This window comes from Crocodylus porosus, unplaced genomic scaffold, assembly GCF_001723895.1.
Source record: "Crocodylus porosus isolate Cpor-Errol unplaced genomic scaffold, CroPor_comp1, whole genome shotgun sequence".
NCBI classification, from domain to species: Eukaryota; Metazoa; Chordata; order Crocodylia; family Crocodylidae; genus Crocodylus; species Crocodylus porosus.
This window is the reverse complement of record NW_017728910.1, coordinates 33,874,946-33,899,820: the sequence shown is the minus strand read 5'-3', so window position 1 is coordinate 33,899,820 and position 24,875 is coordinate 33,874,946. Positions and strand designations below refer to the sequence as shown.

At 41.8% G+C, this 24,875-nt stretch overlaps 1 protein-coding gene across 3 annotated transcripts in view; it reads right to left on the bottom strand.

Annotated features, from left to right (window-relative positions):
* The window catches only part of TRIP12 (thyroid hormone receptor interactor 12), a 110,039-nt gene that overhangs the window by 52,390 nt on the left and 32,774 nt on the right, over positions 1-24,875 (bottom strand). For 2 of the 3 annotated variants that reach the window (XM_019533007.1, XM_019533008.1), the window contains exons 3-4: positions 12,844-12,969; positions 11,086-11,885 (exon numbers count right to left, since the gene is read on the bottom strand). In XM_019533007.1, the coding sequence (XP_019388552.1) occupies positions 11,086-11,885; positions 12,844-12,969 (926 nt within the window). The remainder of the gene's footprint in view (positions 1-11,085; positions 11,886-12,843; positions 12,970-24,875) is intronic. The other variant, XM_019533009.1, reaches the window with a different exon arrangement.

Below are 24,875 nucleotides of genomic sequence, written 5' to 3'. Positions count from 1 at the left end.
ACTTACTAGGGGGGACCAGCGGAGAATGGGAGAGACCTTGTTTCCCTGAGCACCTCCCAATGTAACAAGGAATAACAGCCATAAGTTGTTTGAGTAGGTTCAGGCTGGACATTAGAAGGCACTACTTCACAGGCAGGGCAGCTAGGATCTGGAACCAACTTCCAAGGGAAGTGGTGCTGGCTCCTACCCCGGGTGTCTTTAAGAGGAGGCTTCATGCCTACCTAGCTTGGGTCATTGGAGCCCAGTTCTCTCTCCTGCCCAGGACAGGGTGCCAGACTAGAAGATCTGCAAGGTCCCTTCTGACCCTACATCTAGGAATCTGTCTTCCTTTTGATGTGGGTGCTCTTTAAAATGAAGACCGTTGAATTGGTTTAAGTTGTAGTGTGGATTAAGTATTTTGGAGCCAAAATACTTGTGTGTTTTCTATTTAAACTATTTACTGGGTTGAGACGGGCCATCGATGGTTACAAATGGGTCCTGGTACAAAAAAGGTTGAAAAATACTGCGCTATTGCCTCCTGATGGAAGAAACTGCCTATGAAGCTCTCCAGACATGGAGCTGAAGAAACATTTGTACAGGCCAGCTGCAAGACTATACTTCTACCAGAAAATATTTCTTCTGATAGAAATAGACAGCTGTATGCAGCCTTAATGTTATTAATCTGTAGAAGAATGACTCTCAGAAAAAAAGTTCTATTTCCAAACTGATCTCTTCAGTAAAGCATGAAGCAGTCTAATTTCTTACTTATATAACATAAAACAGCAAAAAAGTGAAGCATAACCTGTCACTCACTTAGAACACAATTGTTTATAGTAAGTTTTTTAAAAAGAAGTGGGGAGAAGTGCATTCAAGTGCTTTAATTTTTTTTCCATTTGGTTTCTTAAATGGACTTTGCAATGCAGTTTGATTTTTTCCTTTTTTTTTTTTTAAGCTATATGTGCATATGCATCACAATTATTGACAGAACTATAGAAGAGTTTGATCATTGCTCCCTCTGGCTGTGAAAAAATAAACAAAAACTTCAATTTACAAGGGAAATGGTTTCATACATAGTTTCACATAAATACACCATCAGACTGTACCAATTTTAACAGGAATAGGGGACTGTCAAAACAAACTACAAGAAAATAAAAATTGGCTGATCAAGGATACTTTTTTTGATGCATTTTTTTTTTTTTTAAATATAATCTTATGCCAGTGCACAAGGACAGCAAGCGTCAGATTCAGGGCACTAGGTAAAAAGAAAACCCACAAAAAAGTTCAAATAACTGAAAAGCTAGATTAAGAAAAGTCAAAAATCAGAGAGCTGTATTTGATCCCATAACGTATTACAGATCAGCATTTTGACTCAACCACACTGCTTTCCTTAATGCATACAGAAATATGACGTCATTTTAACGCAAAGTTTAACATTAAAAAAAATTTACAGAAGGCAAAGCTCCAGTCATTGTTTTATAAAAACGGTCAGGGAGAGAACAGTTGTTAGCTACATATATAGTTAATTAAATACATTTCAGTCTGGCTCTACAGCTACTGAACACTTTTCCCAGAGCTATTCTAATATCAGTGACACTATGTGAAAGATTTTTGGCATGATATTACCTTAGTGAGACCTGCTAAAACAAGAACAGACAAATTAACTCTATTAAAAACAGGAAACTGCTTGCCCAGTGGAAAAAGACAAAATTAGTATAATATGAGCCTTTCACAAGTAAAAAGTTTATTTTTAAAGTAGCTACAGCAAGCTCAGGTTCCTCACTGTGGTTATTAAACACTACACACACACACACTTTTTGCATATTCCAAAAAACCCATGAAACACTTTCCCCTATAATAGTCATAACTTAACAATAAGCCTCACTGTTAGTATAATTTCTTGAAACCCTATTTAAGCTTTTTGTCCCAGATCTAAATAAGCCACTTAGCTGCACCAAGGTACACATCTTTATATGTGGCCTGTCTCCATGCTAGATGTGTGTACAACTTTAGATATGGTTTCTGGATTAATTATCCAAGTGATTCTAAAATTCCTTAAAACTGCCTTAGTTAATATTTTGGATAATAAAATGTATTCATTTTTGTATTATCCAATACAGTATACTGACTATATTGCTGCAAAGAATATAGTGCTATCTTTCTTTAGCATTTAGGTTGCTTTATACCTTCACGTACTAGTTGTCATTTCAAAACTAAAGATTTTCTTTATAAACGAGAGAGAGAGAGAGAAAATAAGCAAGCTATAAAATGGCACCGCCACAGACAAATTCTATTTGGTAGGCCTACGTTCTGGCTCTTATGAATTGCAGAACCAGCAATTTAAATTGGGATTGACTTGATTTAGGTGAGCTATGATTGCTTAGTTTCATTTACCCACTTCAGAACTCTCTAGGTAATACCAATAATTTTTACTTTTAAGATGGAGTTAGGTAAAGGAAGTCAAGAAAAGCACATTAAGAGACCATGCTACTTTGGTTCCACGATGCTAGGGACTTTTCTTGTAGTTTCTCCAATTTTTTTTCTTTTTGAATACATGCCTTTGGCTGGAAAATGTATTGCATCTAGTCTATATTAATTTACATACATACATACATACATAAAAGAGTCACTTAAATCATGCCTATATAGATACACGCACAATACATACTTTAAAAAATAAATAAATAAAATAAATCACGTCTTCATCCTGTATTCGGATAAATTTCAATGATTTCAAATGCAATATTTAGATTGTACATGGAAAATTTTATATCATTTAAGCCTAATTCTATATTATTAGCTTTTATATATAGAATACAATTGTTGGAAGTTAGTCTTAAACTCATCCCCCGCACCAACAGCCTCTTGCTTGCCTACTTGCCACTCCCCCACCATGCCCTCTCACCTTTTTACCCCCATGCCTGTCCCCCTGCTGCCTCCCCCACCCCTCCATTTAACTTTGGGGTACCTCTGGCTCCAGCTCTAGAGGAGACAGTAGTGGCAGTCCTGGTCAGGCAAAAACAGCAGTGGCAGGTCTGGACCCAGGCCAGGCCCAGGACATGAGCCAAAAGGGGGGGGAGGGGAGGGGGCAACAGGCTGCTGGGTCTCCCCCCATGCTCTGCCCACCATCTTCATGGGGGTCCCTCAGGAGGCCCCCACCCCTGCCACATGGTCTCTCCATCACAAGCCCTTTCCCCCACTATACAAGCCATCCCAGCCAGGGTCAGCCGGAGCTGAACCACTGCCTGCAGCAGGCCAGTACTCTAAAGACGAGGCTCTTCCCCACTCCTCTCCCCTCCACAAAGTTATCTGACAAGGAAAACATCTTCTTGGATTCAAGTAAATATGGTAGCTTGATGCAATTTTCTTTATATTACATTAAAATTGTTTCATGATGCTTCACACAAATTAAACATCGTGTCATACATTTTGAATGAGGTACAATCTATCCTGCCATACCCTATTACAGCTCCACCACAGACTAATATTTTTCATGTCAACGATCTATAACCTGGAAATTTAACTATGCTGCTCTATTCTTTCCCAGATACACACTTTGGAATCACTATATCTGTATTAAACAAGGTTTTGTTCCACAACCTTGAATAAAGAGTAGAAGGGAAGAGGTTATTCTTTTAAAAAACTTAAGATGTAAATTGACTTTTAACAAGTCCACATAAGATATTAAAGGACACTGTCAAACCCACAATAAGTCCAACTGAATCAAGGTGGGGAAAAAAAAAAAAAAAGCCAGTCAACTCATGCTAAACATTTTGACATAACAGAAAAGAAACCCTGGAGTCATTATAGATAGTTCTCTAAAAGCATCAACTCAGTGGGCAACAGCAAGCAAAAAATCCAAATAAAAAAGGTGGACATTATTAAGAATGGAATGACATGGAAATCATCATAATGCTATTACATATCTTTATGGTGCCCCCACATCTTGAATACTGCATGCAGTTCTGGGTTCTGCATCTCAAAAAGGAGGTAGAAAAATTAAAAAAGGTAAAGAGAAAGGCAACCAAGGTGATCGGGGTATGGAGCAGCTGCTGTACCAGGGCAGAACAAAAAGACCTAGCACTCCTCAGTTTGGAAAGAAGGGGAGGAAGAAGAGTAGGGAAGCGGGGGCGGCAGCAGAACATGGCTGGTCTATGAAATCACGAAGGGTCTAGACAAAGTAAATAGAAAACTGGTATTCACCAAAGTCCCAGAATATAAGAACTAGAGGGTAGGATTGGGTATGTAACTAGTCAAAAACTTGTCCGGCCAAATAGCATCAAATAATGGTTAAATATTTTAAATATTCATTTATTAGAACAGTAAAGAGAACAATTAAATCTTCAGTAGGTTAGATACTTATCCTACTTACCAAAAAAAAAAAAAAAAAACAAACCCAAGATAGTTAACTATTATTGTGGAACAATGACACCAAAGTCTAAAAAAAGTGTAATGAATGTTTGTAACTATCAAAATAAGTTAATGAAGTATTAATGTGAATGACACACAAGACTGAACAGTTCTTTTCCCTGCTTTTATCCTGACCCTGGGAGTCAGGCCAAACAGTTACAAAAAAAAAAATTAAAACAGAAATAAAATGCAGTTAGGTGGAATTAAGCTGGCCTACTGCCTTCACTTCAAGCATCTTGCTGTTTGCATTTGGAGATGTCGGCAAATCACAACAGATAGCTAGTAGGATAAACTTTTCTATATTGCTGATTTTGGTTCTTCCTTCAACACAGCAGCTCCACACAGCTTAAGGGAGGTAGACAGAGGGGTGGGGGGAAAGGAGAAGGCAAAATGAGGTCAGAAAAACTCGAGAGCAGCAGGGGAAGGTCCTACAGAATTAAAGAGCCCTTAAACTCCTACCCCAGCTAAACATATAACACCATTATGCAATTTAAAAAAAAAAAAAAAAAAATGTGGGGACGCAGACCACTACAGGCATACCTCCTTTTATTGCGCTTCGCAAATATTGCGGTTTTTTTTTACAAATTGAAGGTTTGTGGCAACCCTGCGTCGAGCAAGTCTATCGGCGCCATTTTTCCAACAGCATTTGCTCACTTCGTGTCTGTGTCACATTTTGGTAATTCTCGCAATATTTCAAAACTCCAATTTTGAAAGAAGTTCTACTGTGGGTAAAATGCTATCAAACAGCATCGCATGCTACAGAGAAATCTTTCGTGAAAGGAAGAGGCAATCGATGCGGCAAACTTCATTGTTGTCTTATTTTAAGAAATTGCCATAGCCATGCCAACCTTCAGCAACCACCACCCTGATCAGGTCAGCAGCCATCAACAGAGGCAAGACCCTCCACCAGCAAAAAGATTATGACTCGCTGAAGGCCCAGATGATGGTTAGCATTTTTTAGTAATAAAGTATTTTTTAATTAAGGTATATACATTTTTTTTTTTTAGACATATGCTATTGCACACTTAATAGACTACAGTATAGTGTAAACATAACTTTTATATGCACTGAGAAACCAAAAAATTCATACGACTCGCTTTATTGCGATATTCGCTTTATTGCGGTGGTCTGGAACCGAACCCGCAATATCTCCGAGGTATGCCTGTACTTATACAAAAGCATTTCTTCACTTGGAGTATTTGACTGAGGTCAAATAATAACTAGCCAATTTTCATTATTTGACTGGGCAATTTACCAGCTTGCCAACCCTAGGGGGCACTCACTGAAATTAACAGGAGATGGGTTTAAAAAAACCAAACAATAGGAAGTACTTTTTGAAAAAAAAGACACTGCACAGTCAACCTGTGGAATTCATTGCCACTGGAGGTCAGAGGCAGATAGCCCAATAAGGTTCAAAAAGAAAGCAGAGAAATTAATGGATTATGGATCTATAAATAGCTACTAAACAGAAGAGACAGGAATATGAAATATATCCTCTAACATCCCTAAACCGATGATGGATAGGGATCAGTGTTTCCAAAATGTTGATACCTGGGACGCTTATTTCTGCATTAAAACTGCACTTCACTCATCTGGAAAGGTATATGCATTTTCCCCCTCCCCCAGGCCATTTGTGCCCCTCACCCCCCACAACCCTCCAACCCTGCTGGTGCCTCTCACACCCAGCTTTGCAGGAGGGGGCTCCCAGCTGCCAGGGCTATGGGTCCAATGACCTGGGTCCAGAGGCTGCTGCAGAACCCAGCTCCCCACACTGCTACCTACCTGCTGCAGACTGGGGAAGAAGGTGGTTCCCTGCTACTGTGCACACAGGGAACAGGGGGGAACCAAATCTGTGCAAGAGGCAGGAGTGGGTGTAGGCTGCCTACTGTGGGCTCTCATCCTGCTGCCCTCTCCCAGAGCCTCCACAGCCCAGCAGGTACAACCCAGCGCTGCAGGACAGAACGAAGCCATGGGGAAAGGTGCCTGCCACTGCAAGCTCCACTTGGCCCTGGTGACATCCCCTGTACGCACAGCAGCAGTGAGGGGCACAATCCCGTGCTATTGCCCCTGTTGCTGCAGCATGGGCAGGGGGTGCCTCGCCAGGCCAGCACAGGGCTTACAGTGCAGCAGCAAAGAGCTGCCCCATGCAGCCCCGCTGTGTCCTGCAGTACCAGTGTTCTCCGTCTAAAGCATTTATTATTGCCACTATAAGAGACGGCATACTGGGCTAGATGGACCACTGATGTAACCCAGCGAGGCAGTTTTGTTGTCGCTGTTGTTCTTGTTGTTGTAGTATGGTGCTGTTTGCTTTTTACCTTGTTAATCTGAACCTGACCTGAACATTCAGGATGGGATTTTTAGAAGCACAGAACAATAACTAGACCCTGCTCTCACTGAATTTGAATGGTCCTGATCTCACAAGGTCCCTTCCAGCTCTAAACTTCTGCGAATCTCTACGATTGAACAAGTTTTCTTTAAAATATGTATTTCTATGGAATAAGTTCAGTAAAACAACAAGGACCAGGTCATATCAAATGACCAGGACTATTTCAATAAGCACTTTCCAGTAAAAATAAAAATAAAAAGTTTTAAGTTTTCTATAGATAGGAAGTATTATTTTGTAGCAAGTAATGCTGGCAAAGCAAGTCTTCCCCTTCTACTGCTCCAAGCATGATGCACAGTTTTTCAAATCTCTTTGCATATTTATTCTTCCAGTACCAAATTCCTATACTTACCACAACTCTATCCTCATGCACCTCTTTCATCTATGCACCCTCTCCACAGTCCTTTATAAGTTGTTCCTCTCCCCGCCCTCTGCATCACACCTCCACCCCCACCTTCTGTTATGACCAGCTGGCCCTTTCTCCTTTTCCTTTCAAATCCACTATTTGAAGTCTTCCTAAATTATTCTTACCAATATTCCCATACCTTCCTACATATTGGGCTGCCAAACTGTATAGGGTAAAACCCTGGGTTTTCCTCCCATCTCACTCATGACTTGGTATTGAACTATTGTATACAATATTTGACAGAGTTATTCTTCCCTAACAATAACAAGTTGCAATGTTTCAAGATCGTAGTCTCTTAAACAGGTTTTAATAAATGGAAGTCATAATATGCAAAATAAAAGCTGAAATTCCAGTTGGCACAGCCAACTTCTAGTAGAGGTTAAATTATGACATCCCATGACTGGAGATAGAAGGATGAAAGGAGAGTATTAGTCATACTGCAAGATGTGCAGTAAGACTTTCAAAGGAATTATTTTGTTATTCATCTTCAGAAAGTTTACTTGGTATCACTTCCTGTAAAAGAGAGCTATCATGGAAGCCTGTTTCACAGGTCTACAAGTTATGATATTATAAAAGATGCAAGCTGTGAGTTGTTACAAAATAAGTTAATTGTAAGTTTAAGCAAAAATGCTGTCTGGCTCAGACTCAAGGGCACCTTATAGAATTAAAAAAAAAAGAAAGAGCTGTGGGTTTCTTCTTAAGGTAGGAAGATTCTAGTTTAACTGACATCTCCTTATTTGCATGCCAAATCAGTGATTTTGAAGAAGGAACTGCATCAGAATCAAAATTGTGACCTAAATGAAACAGCTCCAAAAATTAGAAGAGGCTCTTTACAAACCTATCTTGTTCTCTTTGTTACTAATCAATCTCCTAGTTTCATTTTTAGTAATATAAAAGATACGCATGAAATGTTTTCTCTTGTGTTGTGCTTGCTCACTTTAATGTGGGCTACCAAGCAACTGGTGAAAGTATCTTTTAGACCAATAATAGGTAGCTGTGCATTAGTGATGCACCATACTAGTTGCAAACTCCAATATTTTCAGTCCAGAAAAATAACTGCTTGGACAGTTTTACCCCAGGAGAACCAAAACCTATAATTCACCACAAGTGTCCTCTGTGACTTAAAACTTTTTAAATGCATCTAACCCTGCTCTGAGTATAGTAAAAAAAAAAAAAATATGCTCATCATCAAAATCTGACTTCCACTTGTGTGTGTAGAAATATTAAGTTTGTATTTTGTTAGTGCACAAAAGGCCCAGTAGTCTGTTCCTGCTGGAGGTCACTGGCTGATGAAGGAACAGGAGAGGCAGCATACACAATAAGTGTACTACAGCCAAACAACTGCAATGTGTTCAAAGACATACACTGGAAGACTTCCACAGTTCATTCTGAGGAAGCATAAATACCCATACTAATTATGGTGTAAGGTTTGTTCAAAACATAGTAAGCTCCACTAAGCCAGTACTCGTTCATGAAGGTAGAAGAGCATGTTTCAAGCCTTCCAATCACAGCAGAAGAGACAACAAGAAACTGCTGAACTGCAGTAAACAAAATTGAGTACCTAAAGGACAAGAGCCGTATTTCTAGTATTCTGCCGGTTTAGGACTCTCAACGATAGCCTAAGCAAGGGAAGAAGCTTGGAGAACAAATTTGGGATGTGAAGTTACATTTTTCTACTCTGTTTGTTCTCCAACTTCCCTGTTCTTGTCACTGTTCTGGAACTGTACAGTCAAAGAAAATGGCAGTAGTGCATCCTTCTTGATGACTTCACGCAATCTGTCTAGCTTCTTACATGGAACCTACTATCAAAGCATCTCATACTATTGAATTTGCCTGCTCCAAATCCCTAGGAAAATTACTATGATTCTATTCTATATGTGTATGTTGTAGGTTAGAAAAGTAAGTTACTTAAAGTCACAAGAAATCTGTGCTTCACAGGCAGGAATTTCACCCTTGCTTCTTAAGACCAAATACTTGCCTATGCTATAAAGTCAATAACATCACCATTCAGTAAGGCTGTCTGTTTTCTTTCATTTTTTCCTTTTAAGTTTTTGTACTTTGCCTTGAAAATTTCATGAGAAAAAAAATACCAAACCCAAAACATAACATTATGTACAGAATATGCAAACGTCTGATTGTGTCCCATTTCCGTGGAGCCAAATGATAAAACCCCACGCTTTAAGTGAATGTAACAGTAACAATGCTGTGTACTAGGGTTGTTCAAAGCTTTGATCGCCGATTCAATTCAGAGGAGAGATTCAGCAGCCAAATCTCCAAATCCGAATCGAAAAATCAGGAGACCCATAAATCTCTACGAATCAAATCAGAAGCCTCCAAATTAGATTTGGAGAGAGATTCAACGATTCACTCAGACACAACTTTGTACGTTTTTTTTCTACATACCTTGAGGTACCAGGCGTGGCTCGCGAACACTGAGATAGTGGGGTGGATGAAGCATCCCATGGGAGGGCAGAGGGTCCCCCACACACTTGGCAGCAGACTTGGAAGCGGACCAGAAGTACATCCAGTCCACTTCTGGGTCCACTGCGGAGCACATGGGGGGCCCCCCAGCTCAGCAACTGGTGCCTCCTGGGTCTGGGGCAGCCCCGGGGTCTCCCTGCAGCTGATCACTGAGCTGGAGAGGTGCTGGGGGGGTTCTCCAGGCACTTGGCGGTGGACCCGGAATTGGACCAGAAGTACTCCCGGTCCACCACCAAGCACACGGGGAACCCCCCTGCGCTCCTGTGGGATGCTCCCATCCGCCCTACCATCTCAGCAATCACAAGCCGTGCCTGGTACCTCAAGGTACATAGGGGAAAAACAAAACAAACAAGCTATGTCTATGGCCAAATTGCCAATTCTCCTTCAGAGTCACATTTGGCCAAATCAAAATCAGGACAGTGATCCAAAATCAGGCCGAATCTGAATTGAATACCATACTGAATACTGACAGCTTTGCACACCCCTACTGTGTACCCTTTCTGTTTATGCAAGTTTGCCAGTAGTTTTGCACATTGCTTTAAAATCACCCACCCCCATGGAAGACTGACAAAATTTCAGGATCAAGTCAGCAGCCTCCTTCTACAAACTCCAGTGAAGTTTATGTTCAATACCCCCTCAGAGTCACAGTCATTCTAGTAATAGCAGTTCTTAAAAAAATCTTGTTCCCCATGGAAGCAGATGCATGTCTGCACCATGCAACAAACTAGACAGGCTTTTGATCTCCTTTAGGCTAGAGACAGAAATTATATAAGCCAGTTCATATAAGTTCAGTGTACCTAAATTGCTTTCAAAATGGCTGAAACTGGTTTACTATATTCCATTCACGTTTATATCATCAGACTTCACCAATTCAAGTTAAATCAGTTGATTGAATTTCTGTCCCAGCTCCCTGCCAGATTCAAGTTAACTCACAGTCACCCAGCACCCCAGGATGCTTTGCACCTCCACTGCAACCCACCCCTCCCCATCCTGAAGGCTGAGTCGGCTAGCCTTGACCCAATCCATTTGCTCCAGCAGAGCAGGGAGGTGAGCTCTAGCACCCCCCAACCTCTGGCCTGTAGCAACGTAGGCATGTGGCTGCATTTCCCGAATCAGAAGCGAGTGTTTCTTCACATGCTTAATCAGTTCACTCTATGCAGCTCAGAATAACCTGCAAAGGTTGAACTGATTCAGCCTGTGCTTTCAGACTGTCTGTAGTTAGCCTTAAAGATTAAGGCAATCGCTTAACTATACACAAATTTGTTTGCCTGGATATACTCTCAATATTACTAGGTAGCATTTTGAAAAGTTATTCTCAGGCTATACTCTAGAACAAAACCTAGAAGGCTACACTTTGACAACAAGAAACAAACAAAAAACACATTCTAACCTAAACAAAAAACAAGTAAAACGTTTCTTGTTAACTTACTAGCTAGTTTAGCCTGTAATCCTGATGGTCCAGGTTTTGCTGTTTCTGACTTCGAAGAGCCTGGTAGAGACAGTTTTGTTTTAGGCAGGCTAACTTTGGGGCTGAAGCGAGCAGCCCAATCAAACTTTGATGAGCCACCCGCTTTACTCTGTTCTTTATCTCTGCTGCTCCTTCGGGGACTGGGACTGGATGCAGAACGGGAACGCCTGGCCTTGCTCTGGTCTTTTCCTTGTTTCACTCTAGCACCCTGAGGTACAGTAGAAGTAGAGCCAACAGCAGAAGAAGAGGAGGATGTAGAAGCTGAAGAGGAAGAATCAGTGATGGTGCTACACCCAGCTTTGGCTGAGGTCACTGATTTTGAAGCCAGCTTGGTGGGTTTTGCTGACCTCTCTTCAACGCCAGTTGATTCAACTGCTGAACCACTCTTTATACAAGATGAATTTTCTGTCCTTTTCCTTTTCTGACTTCGGGAGCTACCAGTAGCTCCACCCTTTCTGGTGTGAGCCTTGCTCGTTGATGGCAATTGTGCAGACTTCAACTGTTGTTCTTGGTCTAAGTGTCTTTTCTTAGATTTAGAATGTGGCTTGTTTGTTTCTGAGGAAGTTTCAGCGTGCTGAAGTGCTTTGGGTTTTTTAGCAGAGCTAGGTGAATTGGTCCTGCTGTAATCTGGACTAGCACTGCGTTTCACTCCTCGAGAATTGTCTTTCTTAGGCACCTGCCCCGTTTTTTGTCTTTCTGAAGTATTAACTCTGTCTGGGTCGTCTTGTTGTGGTATTATAACAGTAGACGAACTACAGCCTCTGCAGGAGGTAAGGAGAACAGCATTAATACAATAAAAAAGAAAAGCTTCACATTTATTATAACAATTTTTTAAGGAATAACAGAGAAATTACTGGCATTCACAAACTATACAAATAAAACTAATTCTTGTCATTTAATATGCTTACAAACAAGAAAAAGAACACACAAAAACATGATGATCAAAAAAGTTAGCTGCAGATATCAACATAAACTTTGCTAGCATGAAAGAATTAAAATAAAGATGCAAAATAAAAAGGATAGGACACTGTCAGGTGTGACATTTTGAAGGATGTTATGAGATTTTTTTTTTTTTTTTAATCCCAAATAATCACAAAATTCTCCATTTTGTTTCATAACCTGGTGAAATGGCAACAACCTAATCTTAAATCATTAAACTGGCATATGTATTTCAGAATACAGGTGCAGAAAAAGCAAAGAATATTCAGTAAAGCATAACTAGTCACAACTGGATTTCAGTTACAAAAAATCTTTTATAAAAATGTTATTAATGAAATAAAGGTAATTAGTCAAGCCAAAATAGGATTGAAAGTATGTTCTGGTTTGGTTTAAGAGGCAGGACAGAAACAGCAAGTAAGATGTCACCAAGGTTACAAACCTGAAAACAAGCCAATCATTTCTGGTTTGGTTACATGTATATATAAAAAACTCAGCTCAAAATTGCTGGGGAGATTTCTCTTGCCTAATAGAAGTGAAGGTTCCACCATGTAATCCAAGACTAGTTATGCAAAATTTGTTTCTACCTCATCACTAATGAAATGCTTCCAATGTGTGATGTTTAAAAGCATGACACATGAACATGTCAGATACCAAAATATATTAGCTGAACACTAGTAAAACTAGTAGTCAGACATTTTATAGCAACCTGGTATTAAAAGTACTATAAAGACTTTAAGTGGAAATTACACTTGTTAAGATATGAATATGAAGCACAGTTACCTTTTAGGAAAGTGTCCCTTGGACTGCTCAGAAGTAGTATTAGACTGCACTTTGGGTGCCTTTGAAATAGACTTTCTATTCTCAGGAGGGCTATGTGCCTTATGTTTTGCCTGCCCTAAATGTGACCTGTCAGCAGAAAGTCAAAACAGAAAGCTATCAGGAGTCTGAGATGCAGATACAAGCCTGTAGGTGGAGGGCTTTTTGTTTGTTTGTATACTTTATCTGATATTACTTCAAAAACTTTCACATCAAACTTAACAGTTAAGACAACACTTCAGAAAGATAAGCTTATTGTAATGGTTTACAAAACAATTACATTGGGTAGTGATTCATAACCAAGCCAGTATTTAGACATCTTTAATAAATCAGACAATGAATGAGTCTCAAATCAATAGTTAACTGTGCAGATAACTTCAAATTTATTCTGGAGTGCAATCATGTTGAATCTTCAATCATTGGAGTTAATAATTTAAAAACCCAATACCAATATGTAAGGCACAGAATTATGTCACTTGTCCACATTCTGTCCCTTCTTCCCTTTTTAAGGAACACATACCTAACAGCCTTAAATATTTCCAAATATCAGGAGTTAATCCAGCCTATGATGCTTACAAGTTCACCTCTTTGCCATTCAGTTTTACTGAACTGGACATTCATACTTAGAAGGGGAAAATAAGTGTTTCTCGAGTCTGTAGAAAGTCAAGGATGGCAATATTTGTTTGTGCAAGTCTATCAATTCAATAGAGCAGGATCTGCTTAGTAACGTTACAGTTAGTGAGACAAAGATATAACTAAAGGTAGCCAAATGAGACAGGGGACCCGTTACCAAAGAAAGGAAAGAATTTTGTCTAGATGAGCTATAAACAGTTCTTCTAAGAAACTTTCAGCTGCACAAGAGAGCTCTGACTTGAGGCAAAGAAACATTTACTACTAGTAATTTAAGTTTAGCTTAAAAAAACTTCATATTTCTTAAATATAAATCTTTGTCCAAACAATATATAGACACCTAATGAATCTTACCACCTGCAAAACCCAGGAAAAAGATATTAACAGCCCCTCAACACTTAAATAGTATAATATAAGAACAACTTCTAAGAGGACAGACACATTAGTAAATGAAGTAAGTACTCTAGATGAAAAATATGTATTAACTTTCACTTTCCTTAAATGTTATTACTTGGACTTGGAGACAGACCCCATTGTGAATTGTATCCAAGACACGCTATGCTTTAGGAAAGGCAAGCAATTTTGCAGCTATTACTTGCTTCCTTTCAGTAATGTAGGAGTTATTCAAGGAACATGACCAAATCAGTCATCCAAGAATTGGTATCTTCACATGCTATTAACCAAGCAGGCCTAAGCGCTGAGAAGGTGCAGCATACAAAGGTATGGCAAGGTGATGAAAGGTTAGCAAAATACTGAATAGAACTCTTCAAATACATATTTTTCACATAAAAATTGAACAGAAATTAAAAAAATGTTTTTGGTATATCTGACAAACAAAATGCTTCATTTTAGGTTACCCTAGCTTTTTAAAATGTTAAAATGTTTGGAATTAAGAAATAAAAACAAAAACAAAAAATCCCCCACACACTACACGTGCATGGGCAAGTATACACATACACACACCCTACCTACACCCTCCCTCCAAAAGTGTTTTAAACTCCTAACTCCCTCTACTTTTCACAGCAACACTATTTCCAGTTTTCGGAAGTAGCTTTATTTTTAACCCTTTCCTAAATTTATTTTTGGCAAATATACTTTTCACCAAAAAAGGCTTCACTAAGCTTTAAGAGAGTGCATGTACATGGCTTTCAGGGGAACCATCTCTGTGAATTAAACACTGTTGAAAGTAACTAACCACACACTAGCAGATTTATTGTCCTCAGTTTTATAATAGTGGGAGGAAGGTACACAACCGCATTTCTTTTCATGTTCCTTCATGCACTTCACCGACTAAGTTGCAGTAGCACTGATCAGTGGAGTATTACATTTACAGAATTATAGAACCTTATATAGACTTACTCTAGATGTTTACATAGCTCCTTGCTAGAAAAGGATTCCTCCCTCAGAAATAAGTGTTTGCCCTTGTGAAGGTATTTTCCTTCAGTCATCTATATCAAAAGAGGAATGCAACAATGCTAACCTCACAAAAGTCATCCTCCAGTAAGTTAATAAAAAGCTTAACACCTTAGCTACTTGGCATTATCCTTTCATTCTACAAGAGTTCCCTTTTTGCTCTTAATACAGACTTGGGCTAAGTATAGACAATCAAAAAAAGCCTAAGGCTGAATTGATTCAGTCTTTGCAGTTTAGTCTAGCACCCTGCTTGAACCAATAAGCAAATGAACAGACATGTACTTGTGATTCAGGAAATACAGCCACATGCCTACAGTAGCTCAAGCCATAACTCAGAGGGCACTATAGCATGGCTCTCCAATGCATAGCCAGCATGGGCTGTGTGTTTGCTTCCTATTCCTACTGCCCTGGAGGTCTCTGGAATTCGCAGTCCAGAATCACAGCAGCAAGATTCTGCAGGAGTTGCTTATCACTTCCTCTTCCTGCTTTTAGGTGCCTCTGGGATTTGTAGTCCATGGTCACAGCCAGGACTAAGTAAGCGGGGCAGGGCAATTGTGTACTTGACAGAGGGGAAGTTTAACCCCCTCCCTGGCCCCTAGCCCCAGCAGGAGTTTGCCCATGGGTGGGCCAGTAAGCCAGCCAGTGAGACCAACGAGCCAGCCCTCACTACTCCAGCTAGGGAGCAGAGGGGTAGGGCCAGTCCTGCTCTCTGGAACAGACAGGACAGCACAGCCCAGCCCAGGGCTACAAAATGCTGGGATGCTGAGCAGCTCCGATTTAACCTGAACCAGGAAGGGGTCTGAGACAGAAGTTTCATAAACCAGTTTGACCCAAATCAGTTAAGTCTGATGGTAGTTCAACCAGGTTTATCTTACACCAGTTTCAGCCGTTTTGAAACTGGTTTATGTGCACTGAACTTCTGTTACAGGTTTAAACCAGTTTCTGCCTACTTAAACCAGTTAATGTGCAACTTCTGTCCCTAGCTGTAATTTCTATCAAACATTTCATCTCACAGAAGGGAACTGTGGGAGCCTCCAAACCAGGGGCAAAGTATAGGGGGTGCATGCAGGTGTATGTGCACCCCCTGCACATGGTGGTGCACCCCTTGCAAAAAGGTGCCGCCAACATTGTCGGCAGTGCCTGCGCGTGGTTGCCGCTTGCCACCCCGCCACTGGCACTGCAGGGGGCATCTGCAGGTGGTCCCTCTTCACCTCTGGCCGCCGCCAATGCTTCTGGCAGCGCTTGTGGGTGGTTGCCTACCTGTGGATAGCACTCACCACCCCTCCCCCCCACCACCGCCAAACAGTGCTAGAGGCGTCTGCAGGAGCTCCCCGCTCACCACCACCATGCTTCTGCCCCCACTGGCACACTCATGCCACCACCAGCACAGCTGTGCACCCCTAGCCACTAGGGGCATGCACCAGTCATGCTCCAAACTAATCTTAAGAAGAGTGCTTTCTGTATGACAAAGTGATGTTTAGCCAAGAGTGCCAAAGGGCAAATGTAATAAAATTTTCGGAAGCTATAAATTCCACAAGAATCAAAACAAAAATATATAGAACTTAAGCTAGTATGATCTAAAACTGTATCTGTTAAGGCCCAGATTATCAAATAATGATTAGAGTAAACATTTAGTCTCATGTTTAAAGCAGGGCTTAAAGGTTTGACAATTACTGCTCAACTTGCAGAAGTGTTTTGGTATTAATACTGGATTAATCATGATTTAAGTGTTCTTTCTGGTATTCTAATGAGAACACTTTTTTTTTTTTTTTTTAAATGACAAGAAGGTAACAAGATGATCTTTAAAATTCATTTAGTTCAGAGATCCAAACAAAGAGTTTGGTCCTGTATAAGCAATTTCAGCAAGGTTAGAACACAAAGAATAAGGAGTGAAAGAATAAGATACAAAAATTTAAGAGATTGTTTTAAAACAATACATGTAATTTTTAACTTACATCAACTAGAAAAAAGGCTCATCATGATTTAATGATAAATTCCACAGAAATGCATACGTTTAGTTAAACACGTATTGTTAACTGGACAGTATTTATTTTGCATTTTCTATTCCTTACTTGCAGTTACTAATCCCATTTACAAACCCCTAGAACTGAAGCAAAGAAAAAAAAAAAATTACCCTGGACAATCCAAAGCATGGAGAACAACTTTTGCAAGCATTTCTGCTATATGTATTTAATTGTATACCACAGCATGAAAAAAGCCTTTTGCTGACATTAGTGCTAATTATTTTTCTGTTCTTCTTCTCACACATTTTTATATTTACAGCACTGTTTACACTGGCTACCAAAATAAGAGAAACTATAGTGGGTCAGGGGCCAGGAAGATGCATTTATCAATTTAAAATAAAGCATCTACACCAAGAGCATTACACATATTAGCTATACTAACAAAGCGTTTCTAAGGTAAGCCTGGACAAAGCAAAACTTGTTCATTGATCAAAATCAAGTGCAAGTTGTATGAATGTTCTATTGAAGTTTCAGCAATGATATCTTTATGAGTTACAAGGATCTCTGTGTTATGACATGTAATTTGTACCTTGGGTCACAGGGTCTTGTTTTGTAAATACGTCCTTACTTGTCTAGATTTCCCACATTTTAAAAACATCTGAATATTCATAAGAACTGATCTAGTTATTTAGAATAATCTTAAGGCAGGCCTGTCTAACCGGTGGCCTGGGAGCTGCATGGAGCCCCCAAGGGGTTAAATTTGTGATCTCCAAGCTCCCACTCAGCTGCTGCCAAGGTCTCTAGGCTCCCCCTCCATCCTTCTCCAATTTGTACTTTCTGTACTGGCAGTCTGGGGGGGACTGGTACATGGAGCAGACTGCAGCTTGGTGCCTATGTGGCATAGTACAGCTGGTGAGGTGAAGGTAAGGTCAGGATGCCAGCAAAGCATATGACTGGAGGGGCCTGTGATCTACATTATAGCAGTCTGTAGAGCATACAACCCTGACTGGTGCTGTCCTGGGGTGGAGGCGGCTTATGGCCCCCAGGCACTTCAGAGTTGGACAGTCCTGCCTTAAAGTACCAAAATAGAGCACCACATGGAAGAAATAAAAATTTTGCACACTGACTGAAATACAGCTGTCCCACTTTTCAACAATTTAACAATTTGTTTCCAAAATCCTATATAGAGAAGTTACCTTGACAAAAATGCTCTCACCAATTTTTGAGTTAAGACAGAAAAACAGGCCATAAGAAAAGTGACTCTGGGTAAGAACAGTTATGAAACATATGGCTCACAGTCTGTGGTTTCCCCAGAGCAGGAACCTTTTCAGTAGAGGTGCACAGATGCATCGGTCTGATATCAGATCAGCACCGATATAAAGAAAATTGACCGCATCAGAAACCAGCCTGATGTGGCCAATAAATGTCTGTGCATGCGCGCAGTCTCAGCACAGCATGTAGGTAGTGAGGAGCACAGCCCATCAGCCTGGAGAGCTGTGTGCAGCTGCTAAGTCTGTTGTGGTGGAAGGGGAGTGGGGAGGGAGAGATCAAGGTCCCCATGTGAGGGAGGGGCTGGGGTGTGAGACAGAGCCGCAGCTTGTCCAGGGGGCAGCTCCTGACACTGTGCACCCCTGGAAGGCACAGGGAGGACAGAGGGGGGAGGGCAAATACGTGACCCCAGATCTGTGTGGGCTGTCTCCGCAGGCTGGGACTGCACTGGGATCTTCCTGGCATGGTGGGGGGTGTTGGGTCTGCACTCAGGGCAGGCAGTGGCAGCCCGAAGGGGGGCGGGGGGGCTAAGGCCCCTCCCCATAGCCCCTCTCCCACAGCCACCTGCCCCAAGCCCAGCCCCGCCCCAGGCACAGCCCACAGCTGAAGCCTCCCTGCCCCACCCTACACAGATCCAGGGTGCACAACCCCCCACCCCTCCAGGGTATATGCAGCAGTGGGAGCCACTCCCCACCCCCTTCCCAGACTTGCATGCCATCCCACCCTGCCCCAGCTGGACAGCACCAGCACCAGCCCCTGCCGCAGCCCCACTCCTCCCTCACCACAGGGGCCTTACTTTGCCCCCCACTCTCCTTCCCTCCCCCCTCCTTCCACCACAACAGACTTACCACCTGGACGCAGCTCTTCAAACTGCAGGACTGCATATTAGAAACTGGATCAGTATCAGCCAATCTGCCTCCTTAAAAAAAAAAGTCAGCTATCTGCATCAGCCCCCAAAAATCTCTATCAGTGCTTTGCTACTTTTAAGTTTTTGCAAAGACATTTCTTGCCCACGCTCCATGGCTTCCGATAGCTCATAATTGGGAAAGAATAAGTTAGGCTTTATTTTTCTATTTTAAAAATTACCATTTAAATAAAATGAACACAGTTGCATTTAACACTGCGGAGAACATCTGCTAACAGGTCACCCTGATACATGGCAAACTAGCTCTCAGGAAGGAAGATTTAGAGGTAGTTAACTAGCTGTGAGGTCACAGTGCTTCCCACTGTTGAGACAACCTTTTCATAACTCACAATGAAGATTCACTCAGCCTGACACAACATAAACAAACAACATAATATCCACAGGTGAATTCATGAGCAGACACACCTTAAACCAGTGGTCTCCAACCTTTTTATGGTGAAGATCGTTTTTTTGGCAGTCCAGGATCAATTCCCACCCCCCGACAAGCTGCCCAGGCTCTGACCCAATTCACCCAGCCCAGACCAGGCAGCAGGGGCCATGGCTCAGCCCAGCCACATGCATCCTGCAGCTCCCAAATCATGGAGCCTCTGACAGACTGAGATCAACTGTCAGAGGCTCCATGATCGACCAGTTAATCAAGATCAACCAGTTGGTGACCACTGCCTTGAACTGTCACAACTTGTAAAATACATACAGGAGGCACACCAACTTCATACACTATTGAAAAATATATTTTTAAACATGTCTGTTAAGATCACTGTTTCTCTGCCCTTACTAAAGTAAAGGGGGAAGGGAAAATAAAAGGATTTGAGACTGCTCAAGGCAGTTGTTTTTTTGTTTGTTTTTTTTAATTAAATCAAGGGGGTTTTTTTGCTAATAACATTTATTCAGTAATTCTATAAAGATGAAGTGTTGGACATGTCAAGTATAAGACATCTGAAGGCAAAGAATCAGAAGCAGAGCTACTTAGCTAAGATTTTTCCTTTTCAAATTATGAATGCAGGAAAATAAAACAACCTTGAGAAGCATAACTGCATTCTTACAGTCTTGAAAGAAAAGCCTTGGAAGTGTCAATTATTGAGCAATTTTTGCCAGAGGCTGCATGTTGGTACACCTATCCTTCAGGACATAGTTGGTGTGGGGGGGGTCTGTACCTTAATATACTACTATTAAGAACACAGTGGATAGATGCAATACTGTCTTTCACGGTTATGATTCAACTATGCTCTGTCTGTACTACCAGCATCAGAAACCATTTCATTACTGGAATGTATTTTTTAGAGTATCAACATAGTATTAACATACCATTAAGAGATAGGCCACATTTTGTTCCATCTACAGGAAGGAACAGTTATCTGTGTACACCTATCTACAGATGTAGGTGGGCATGCACACCCCCTATCCCCTACCCCCACACTGTAGTGCAGGTGCTGTAATTCAATGCCCAGAAGAAAGCTTCCATAGCTTGTGCTGATATTGCCTATGATGCCAGGAATTAAGATAAGGTTATGTCTTGCCTTCTTTATAGAAAAATGCATCTATTGCAGATACAGACAGATCTAGTGTGTGTAGTGACAGCACACCCCCTTTCAGCCTCAGTCACCCCATGGGAGAGACTGGAGACTTTAAGAATCCCTCAACTTTCCTTCCAGTCAACAGCACTCCTATTCCCCTCCCCTTTCCCAGCTTCAAAGCCACTCCCACCAGCTTCATGCAGGCGGTCTGGAAGCTGGGCTCAGTAGAGAACTGCAGCAGCAGAGATGAGCTGAAGGGTTCCTCCTCCCCACACCTGCTGCTGAGGGACTGAGCAGAGTGGGGGAAACTTCCCCCACTCAATCACCTCTGCCTATGATCTCAGCCACAAAGCAGCCTGGCAGGAGTGGAAGGAGCAGGTTTTTAAGCTTCCTCTGCTCCTGGTGGTGGGGAGGGAAGAAAGGACACACCTTTGAGCATGGGAGGGAAGGAATGCCAACACATTTTGAGGACTTTAAATAAGTCTCCAGAAAGGCCTACAGCACTAGGGAGAGGGGGCAGGAAATCAGAAAAATGGGAGTGGGGTATAGGTGGCTGCTTCCTTCTTCCTACCTCCCCAAATTCTGGGATCTGCCCACACACAACACATACCCCCTCGGATAATACTTCTTCCATTAAGAAACAAACTGTACAATCAATGCATCTTTCTATAAAGAAGGCAAGACATAACCTTAGCTTGATTCATAGTAGCATGGACAACATCAACACAAGCTAAAGTAGCTTTCTTCTGGGCACAGAATTAAAGCACCTTTATTCTAGTACAACTGATTCAAAAAGTCCAGGTAGCTTTCCAAATTAGGACCAACATATTAAACTGGACTGACAAAAGAGTATTATTGTGGAGAGTATTACTATAGTACAGTCTACAGAAAAAAAATGATAGTTCATTGTTGGCAAGTCTGCCTCACCTTGGCAGTATATTATCAAAATTTCAGCCTTCAGGATCATCACCTACAGCTACGACAGATGGTGGAAGCAAAAAAGGGAAGAATCAAAGACCTATGGAACTTCCAAACAAGAGTTCTTTTGGCAACACACTGGTCATTCGCTCCTCCAAATACGAAATTTGGAATGTTTCACCTAAAGCAAATGCTAGCTGATGTCTGATAGTTGTTAAAGCATATTAGAATTTCAATGTCGTGACAGTGATGCTATTTTCCCTTTAGATTCCTATGAATGCACTTTCCTCAGTTCATGTTCTATTATGCAGCCTGTTACAGGCTTCAGAGGCAAGAGTTCAGCAGCAAAAGTTTGGGTTTAGCCTGCTTGATTTGCCACACTGTTTAACACCAAGTGGCACAGCCTATTATTCTATGAGAGACACTGTCAATTACAGTTATGACACTGACAATTATGACCAGCTACCAGAGTTTTCTGAACAGGTCATGTCATTTGTAAAAAGTTACCCAAAAATAATGAATTTGATTAAAATTTTTCCTGGAAGAGAAGGGGGCAGGGGGGTGTAAGTGGCAGTGTGGGGGGCAAATTGGAGCTTCTTCCATTTAAAGGGCCCAATTTAAAAACCATAAGATACAGTGTATTTTAGTAGCTTTGAAAGTATTGTGAATGTATGTAAAAGTACAAAATAAATGGCTTCAGTGGGTTAAAAGACACTGAAAAAGCAAAATAGTAAAACTAATAAATTTGAACATAATCTGAAAGACCGCTCAACTGTTGCCAATATAATAATTTAATGAAAAACAGGTTCTGTCAAACTTAAGTTTTGAAAAATTTAAGATGGGCTTATGAAAGAGGTAGATGATAGATAGCAACATAGCATTAGATAAAACCAACATTAAGGAACTGTATTTTAACAAACTTCTATGGAAGGTCAAACACTAGTCAAGATCCCAAGTTCATTCTTCTTCTGGAAGGAATTGAGCTAAGAGTGGGAGGCATTCACCAGAAGATGTTCAACAGATTTTCTTCCTCCTTTGCTGTGCTTGTCAGTTTCTACACCTTACTCCACAAGCCAGAATGCTGCATAAGAACTCACTTAACTTTAAAGTTTGGTCACACTGACTCATCTAATTAAAGATAAAAGAAGCAGGCGTGGTGGTCTACCCCCACCCTTTTTTTTTTTTCCCCCAAAATAGTTTCTCCAAGACTTGTATACATAATTCATAGACTATAGAGTCAGAAGGGACCCAGTGGATCATCATGTCCGACCCCCTGTCCTTGACAGGAAAGAGGACCAAGGTCAGATGACTCCAGCCAGGTGCCTATCAAGCTTCCTCTTGAAGACCTCCAAGTTAGGCAATAGTACCACCTCTCTTGGAAGCCCATTTCAGACTCTGGCCACCCTTACTGTAAAAAAAAAATCTCTTCTTAAAGTCTAACCTAAATCTACTTTCCACTAGTTTGCACCCATTATTCATAGCTACTCCCTGGGGCACTCTGGTAAACAGCACATCCCCAATTCCCTGCTGTCCCCCCCCACCCCGATAAACTTATAGATGGCTACAAGGTCACCCCTCAGCTGTCTTTTGTAAAGTCTGAAGAGATCCAGATCTCTCAACCTCTCCTTGTAAGGTCTTTCACGGAGACCACTAGTCATGTGAGTGGCCTTCCTCTGAACCCTCTCCAGATTCTCCATGTCTCTCTTGAAGTGCAGTGCCCAAAACTGGACACAGTACTCCAAATGCAGCCTAACGCTGCATCGAGGGGGAGTATCACCTCCCTTGATCTGTTGGTCATGCATCTGCTAATACACAACAAGGTACGACTGGCTTTGTTGATGGCCTCGTTACACTGCCGGCTCATGCTCATGTTGAAGTCAACCATGACTTCAAGATCTCTCTCAGCCTCTGAGCTGCTGAGGTCATCCCACTACATACAGATTGCTGGGGATTCCTCCTTCCTAGATGGAGTACCTTACATTTACCTTTGTTGAACTGCATCCTATTTCGTTCCGCCCACTGATCTAATCTTGTCCAGGTCGGCCTGTATCTGCTCCCTACCCTACGGTGTATTAACTTTGCCCCATAAGTTGGTACCATTTGTGAACTTGGAGAAGGTGCTCTTGACACCCTCATCCAAAATCACTGATGAAGATATTTAACAACACCAGTCCAAGGACCAAACCCTCAGGACCCCATTGCCCACCTCCTTCCAGGCCAAGAACTATCGGTCCACCACCACTCTCTGGGTGTGGTCCCTAAGCCAGTTAGCCACCCATCTGACTGTGCAGGCATCCACTCCACAGCCCGTTAGCTTCCCTGTAAGTATAGGATCTGAAACTGTCAAAGGCCTTCCTAAAATCCAGGTAGAAGACATCGGCCTCAGCTCCTGTGTCAAGGCAGTGTGTAACCTGGCCATAAAAGGCTATAAGGTTTGTTAGGTAGGATCTACCTGCGACAAACCCGTGCTAGTTTCCTTTCAGCATTGCTTCCCCTGCTGGGCCTTCACAAATGTGCTCTTTGATGATTTTTTCCAGCATTTTTCCCAGGGATAGAGGTAAGACTGGCTGGCCTAAAGTTACCCAGCTTATCCCTTCTCTGCTTCTTGAAAATGGACACTATGTTGGCCTTTTTCCAGTCCTCAGGGACCTGGCCAGAGCACCATGAGAGCTCAAACAGCCATGCCAGTGGCTCAGCAATGACACTGGCCAAATAAGTTTCCTTACTTCAGATAAAAGCTAGAAAACAAATGAACAAGAGTCAGCTGACTACTGCTCCTTAGTTTGGTTACTAAGCAAATATGGAGACAGAAGTGAACACCTAAGTCTTACAGATGGATCTGAAAAAAAGCATATTGCATTCAAGAGAAAAAAAGATCCCCTCTGAATTTAAGTGAGAAAAGTATTACCAGTTTAGGCAAAAATCTGGAAACCAGGATGATTTTCATAGGCACCGATAAAGATTTTGAGCCGATACCAGTGACCAATTATTAACAAGCCAGATTGGTTAATAATGATCCAATTGCTGATATGCAGCTCGGCAGCTTACAAAGCAGTATCCAGCCGGTAAGTCTGTTGGCGCAGAAATCGCCGAGGGGAGGAAGGGGGGGTGGGAAAAAAATCAAGGCCCCTGCAGCGAGGGAGGGACTGGGGCAGGCACTGCCTAGCTGGGGCAGGGGACAGAGCTGTGCAGCTTGTCCAAGGAGTTCAGAGGGGCAGATGTCCCTGCTATACATGCCCTGGAAGAGCCATAGGGGGACATGCCGCCCAGATCTGTGCATGGGGGAGGCAATACTGGGGTTGGGGGGCTACAGCCACCCCAGAATTCACCGTAGCCCCCCATAGCCCCCCTCCCAGTGCCACC